Source organism: Calypte anna, chromosome 19 (genome assembly GCF_003957555.1).
Source record: "Calypte anna isolate BGI_N300 chromosome 19, bCalAnn1_v1.p, whole genome shotgun sequence".
NCBI classification, from domain to species: domain Eukaryota; kingdom Metazoa; phylum Chordata; class Aves; order Apodiformes; family Trochilidae; genus Calypte; species Calypte anna.
The window spans coordinates 6107445-6113444 of record NC_044264.1 but is presented as its reverse complement, the minus strand read 5'-3'; the positions used below and the strand labels follow the sequence as shown (position 1 = coordinate 6113444).

Genomic DNA, 6000 nt, shown 5'->3' with positions numbered 1-6000 from the left:
GGTTCCCCTCGAACTGTCTCTCGTTTATCAGGTAGACACTGGTGGTCTGTGCCAGTGATGTGTTGGGTGTGGGGGGCTTAGGCTCCACGGGTGTGCTCCCTGCCCAGAGCTGCCTGCTGACAGGATAGCTGGAGCCCGAGCTGGTCCTGAATATGGGCTGCTCGCCTACAGATGCTGCCCCGGCGGCTTCCTTGCCCGCGTGGGGCCGCCGCCCACTTTCACCGACGGGGAGCCCCTTCGCAGCGGGGTCTGCTGCAAAGCCTGGCAAGGGTTAACGCCGAAACCCCACGCCCCTTTTGACGGAGTCGGGCCAACCTCGCCAAATTTGAAAAGGCATCCGGGGCTGAGTGTGCGCCCTGGGCGCAAAGAGCCGCGCTGGCCCCGGACCCCCTGCGCGGAGAGCAGCCGCCGGGGCTCGGCTTACCGAGAGGACGGGGCTTCCCTTCTTGGGAGCCGGAGCAGCGGTCCCCGTCTCCCGGGCACCCCTGCCTCGTGGTCCCCGGTCCCGAGGGCACCTCCGCGCCGTGGGATCCCGCCGTGACCCCGGCCGGGGGAGACACGGTGGGGCCCCGCGCCTGCCGCGCCGTGTATAGAGGCAAAGAGGGGGCGGGAGGCAGTCCCTGTTCTTGAAAAAATGCGGTTCGCTCTTTTCTTGTCCTGGTGCTGCTGCCTGCATGGATGTGCGCTAGGGACTGGCTTCCTCTATCAATTCCCAGCATCAACCCTGCAGCACAACTATCCAGAACAGAGCTCGGGCTCTCCGGGCAGCGGCTTCGCCAGTCGCCGGTGAGTAAGACGGAGTCCGCCTCCCCGGCGAGGAGGATGGGCCCCGCCGGTGGCACCCGGGGGAGTGACGGGCACGGCACAACCGCAGGCAGCGATCCCAGAGGAGGCTGCGAGGGGCTCTCCGCGCTGTTGCCCCTCGGGGAGCCGGGCACGTCACACCATCATTAATGGGGCGGGGGAGGCTTCCTACCTGCCCGCAGCAGTGTCCCTCTCTGGGGTAGGGAGGACTTGAGAATCGAGGACCTGAGCTTTGGCAAAAGAAGCCCGCAAACTGTCTCCTTCTTGCGTCCCCCGGTCCGATAGGGAGGGGAAGGTGACTTTGCGGGGTCCACGGGGCAGCGCGTCCCCGCGCAGTGCGCAGCCAAGAGCATGAAACCGGGACTCTGGTGATGCCGGCAGAGGGAACTGTTATAGCCCTCGGCTGCGAGGAAAAAGTTGTTCAGCTCAACAAAGGAAAGACTTTAATTACAGTTGTCTGTTCAGGAGTTGCAACTTTCAGATAGCTGTTTAAACCTCCCACCCTTCTCCTCTCTCCCCTGCCCCAAATAATTTTCTTATAAACTTAATCTAAATCAGTTTTGTTTTACTTTATCTTGCTGCTTCAGTAGAGCAAACAATTTAGGCTTATCTCCCTCCCCTCTGTTTTCTCTGGATATTTCTCTAGAGGTGAAACAGCTGTTCCGATGAATGAACTGCACTGTATAAAGCAAGAGAGAGGCTTAACCTTATTTCAGTTCTTGAATTTCACTTTTTTTTTTCTTTCTTTCTCTACTTCTTTCTTTTTTTCTTCCTTTTTTTTTCTTTTTTTCTTTTTTGCCTTAAATGGGGTATTGGGAATTTAATATTCAGAGCTCGTCCATCCTGTCTCTACCTCTTTTTGTCCTCCCCTTGTTAATATCTAGTCTGCATGAGTTGTGCTGCTGTGGAGGAGGACTGAGGTTACCACTGCTTATTTGGGCTAGGAATTGGGAACAGGCACCTACACAGGAGATTTGCATTGCCACACAAGTACAAGAGTGGGTGCTAGCCTTGTGCCTCGTGCTGTTCTCACATATGGTGTATATTTCATCTCTGAGTGGGGGTGGTTTTGTTTGCTGGCCTGTCAAACAGGCCTCAGTCTGTAGGGGGTGTGATGTTAAACTACAGTAACTGTCAAAGGGCTTGAAATGGCAGAAAATTATAGGAGAGTAATGGGATAAACCTATCCCAGCTGGAGCTGTTCCAAGGTACCCCCTTCCCAAAGCGTGAGCCACAATGAGAACCACATGTCATTTGTCTTACATATCTATTAGCCTGCAGATCTTTGTTCAGAGCTACCACACTTACATGGGGGAGGACTGTTCACCAAAGACCTTCCTCAATTCATGCTCTTGCACAATTTTCCCATGCTTCAGTTGTTTGGATAGCTGATGCTTTGTTAGGGGAACGTGTCCCTCTCCAAGTCTATAAAGTGTTGTATAAAACCATTTAAAGCTGGTTTAAACAATGATGTTGGGAAAACTGGTTTTTTGTTTTTTTGTCCAGTGGAACTTCACCATGTGAGAATATCCCGTTCTAGTTCAAAGCAGAATGGGAAATAAAAAATTGAAGGGAGATGAAAACTCACTGGTGGATGTTTTGAAATAAAAATTCAAGTGCTTAGTCAAATATCACAAGTAGAAGCAATTTTAGTATGTTTTAATTTCTTCTTGAGTGGTGAAGTTTTGTTGTTGGCAAACGTCTAACAGATCCACTTTCTGATGGGAAAATCTGTGTGGGAAAACTTTACCCTGCCACAGTGTTGGACCTTGGAGGGGACATCCTGCAGGGTGCAGCTTCAGGTTGGGATAACTGTGTTTTTCTGGATTTAATATCATCCTGGATAAGAATGAGACTTTGTGCTCTGAACTCTTAACACTGATCTATGTGAGTGTGAAGCCTTTTTTTAGGGGACTGAATCACACTGGTAAAAACTGTGTACATTATTCAGTTTCACTTTTGCCATCTAAAGAGGATCTTAGTAGCACCTGAATTTTGTGAGGCAACAGCAGCTCCATTCTATCAGAGCTTGCTGACCTCTGCCTTGAAGAGGCTGCAGAGGACACAGGGTGGTGGGTAGGTGGTTACTATTAATGGCACTACATAGCTGTTCTCACTTTCTCTTCTGCAACCTTCCCAGTAAGTGCTTTGCTCAGTGTCTTCTGGCACTTTTCCTGGGTACCATCAGCCAAGGATAAGCAGGACAGAACCCTCCAGGTTTTGCTGTGCTGCAGCATAAACTGATGTGATTTACAGCCGGCATGTTTTCGTGATACAAGACACATCATGTTTCTGCAGTTGTCTTTTTCTGTCCTCAGTTAGAAAGTGAAGACATGGTTCAACTGTTTGGGAATCTGTTATCAATTTTCAAAACTAACTCATCATTAAAAATTGCATTTCTCCAAGAATTAAAAAAAAAAAAAAATGTTAGAACCTTCTATTTCCCACCTAGAAAATAATTCCAAACTCAATAGCTGATATAGTCCTTGGTAGCCAGCTTGCAGGCTGTCTCAAAGATGGACTCTGAGGCTGTAAGGGCTGCCGAACATTTTTTTCTGCCAGAAGACTAAGGCCCTGGGCAGTGTAAAAAGCTTCTGGAGTTTGGAGGGGAAAAAAAAAATACATACTTCAAAATGTAATTGTTGAGTACTTTTTCTGGTGGAATGTTGCTTGCTTTGTTTCCTTCTCAAAAAGGGAAGTTTTAGCTTCTGGTTGGCTTTAGTTGACAGATCTTGGGTTTTAGACCAAAGACACTTGCAGTCTATCTGAGCATGTGTTTGAATTGGTTTGAATTCTGTAGGGGATGTGCAAGTAATAATGACTGAAATCCAGGCAGCAGTGTTTGTTGGCATTGTGTATGCTGTAGCAGCCATGCTGTTTTGTTTGAAATCCTCATTCAGTGCATGCATTTCTAACTTGCTACTGTGTTAAGGCAATGAGAATGAGAAGTGGGTCTTGCCCAAAGCATAAGAATGGAGGGGCTGTCTGCCAAGGACAAACTCTTGTCCTCCAGACTTGGACATGAGAAGCTTTGCTGAGTTAAGGGAAGCTTATTCCCATGCTGGAAGTAGCTTGGTTCTCAGATCCTGCATTTGCATTAGTTAGCTTTGGAATTGCTGTTCTCTCAGCTTCTCATCCTATTTTCCTGTACTTTCAAATTAGTCAAGTCCTTGTAAACTTATGTGTGGGAGGTAGAAACTTTTCAGACTAAATGCAGTGCTTGGACTTGAAACCTCTTTGGATGGTGGAGGTAGCTGAAAGAAAAACCCCAGATATGGCCCAGGAAGCTGTGTGGATTGATCACCTTTTCTTACTGCTGGCTTTACAGCAGCATACCAAAGGTCAGCTGGGGGGGATGCACGGTCCATCTGTGACAGGTAGACCTTCAAAACTCTTGCACCTCAGCCTAAGATGTCTTCCTCTGAATGAACATTAGAATCATGATGTTGCAAATAATAGGACTGTCCAAGTAGGCATTCTTATCCACACTGTTCTGGTAATTACAGTTGAGTACTTACATTGGCAACATAGTAATTCCTAGTGCTTGCAGCTAGATCTGTTCTTTTCAGAATAGCTGCCTGCACTGTGCCTGGTTCTACAGCTCCCGGTTTTCTAGGATGGAATTGTCCCTCCCCAGCCCCCTTTGACAGTGTGTGCATGACTGTGCTGTAATGTAATAGCCTCCAGCCTCTTTGAGGTTTTGGCACTTTTAGGTAAATGTAGGTCTCTTTGTTTGATAAAGATATATCCTTGATATTAAAGCGTGATCTGTAAATCAGTATCCTGATCAAAGTCCATCAGACTGCGTATCTGGTGTTTCCTTAATTCTCTCTTTACCAGAGAAAGATGGTTTGAACCTGATTTTACCCCCAGATGCTAAACCTCTTCTGGCTCTTAAGTGAGTGTGGATTATAAAACTGTATGTACTGGAGAAATGTGCTTCTCTTTCCTTTACTGATAGGATCTTACTTTCTGAGTCAGTCCCTCCATCACCTAATAGTTGGTTCATTGTCTGAGGTCTCTGGTTTTCTATGGTTTGCTACAGTCTGTGTGAGGATGTCAAGCAAACACACTGGGATTTGTGTCATGCTGAGTGTCTGCTCTGATTTCCCTTTGAAGTGCCCTACCCAGGTAACCAAGAGGTCAGGAGGTCTTAAGCTCATCACCAAGCCCATGGACTATCTGGTGTTCGTTTCCTGGACTCTGCAGCCTTATGATCTTTATCTGACTTGTGGGGTTCAGTGCTGTAACTTTGCAATGCAATTAAAACAGTGAAACCAATGGTAGTGTAAAGACCTAACAACACTGGAATGGCTTTGAAATACCAGACATGACCAGAGTTACTGCAGTAAATTGTATTAGTTTAGGAAATCTCCTACTGTCTTGCCTTTCCAGCTGCTTGCGTGAATCATTTCCTCTCATGTAGGTTTCATTTACCAGAACTAGGAAGGAAAAGGGAGCAGAGAGGCAAAGCAATGGGTGGCAGTGAACTTGTGCTCCCCTTGGATAAATTAACAAATGTGTCTCTTTCAGTAACTCTTGTTTGTTCATTTTCTCAAAGCTGAGCATGTTACTGTGCTAAAATCCTAGCTGAAACACATCAGATTAGAAACTTCACAACTTTGGGGGTTGGGGAGTGGTTCTATGACACTTGGATCATAGAATACTTACTCATGTCTTTGTGTTATTGAGCTGTATCTTGATAAAGGGGCAAAAATGAAGAATGATTTTAAGGTAATAGCAAAAGATTGAAAGCACAGAGTGCTTTAGGTCTGCTAGATTAGAATAATGGATCATGCTCTTTCCTGCATTAGACTGTTGGCATGTCTGAAACATTTTTTGTAAAGTATAGACTGCTTCTACTGTAGGGTAATACTAAAATTCATCCAACCTCATTTCTGCAATATGCTCAAAGTTCTCGACTCTCTTTAATTAGAAAGATGCAGACAGTGCTTAAATTTACTTTCACTGAGGCATAACGCTTATTTTGAGGCTTTGAGCATAAAACTAGCCTGTGCCAGGTTAGGTATCACAAAGACTCTATCAAGGATTATATCTGAAAAGTTAAAAATACAGAATGTTACTAATTGGGTTACTGTTCTGTAATTTTTCAGGTTTTAAATGAAGTTGAAAAATACTAAAGGTCTTGATTAGTGTATTTATGCACAATGTGGAGCTCATATGAATTGAAGTCCT

General features: G+C 46.0%; 1 protein-coding gene across 9 annotated transcripts in view; it reads left to right on the top strand.

The window, feature by feature from the left end:
* The first annotated feature begins 335 nt into the window (after positions 1-335).
* The window catches only part of COL26A1 (collagen type XXVI alpha 1 chain), a 153640-nt gene continuing 147975 nt past the window's right edge, over positions 336-6000 (top strand). For 6 of the 9 annotated variants that reach the window (XM_030462633.1, XM_030462629.1, XM_030462631.1 and 3 more), the window contains exon 1: positions 385-786. In XM_030462633.1, coding sequence (XP_030318493.1) covers positions 635-786 — 152 coding nt within the window. In that variant the 5' untranslated portion in view covers positions 385-634. Of the gene's footprint in view, positions 787-6000 lie in introns of all 9 variants that reach the window. The other 3 variants (XM_030462635.1, XM_030462634.1, XM_030462636.1) reach the window with 3 other exon arrangements.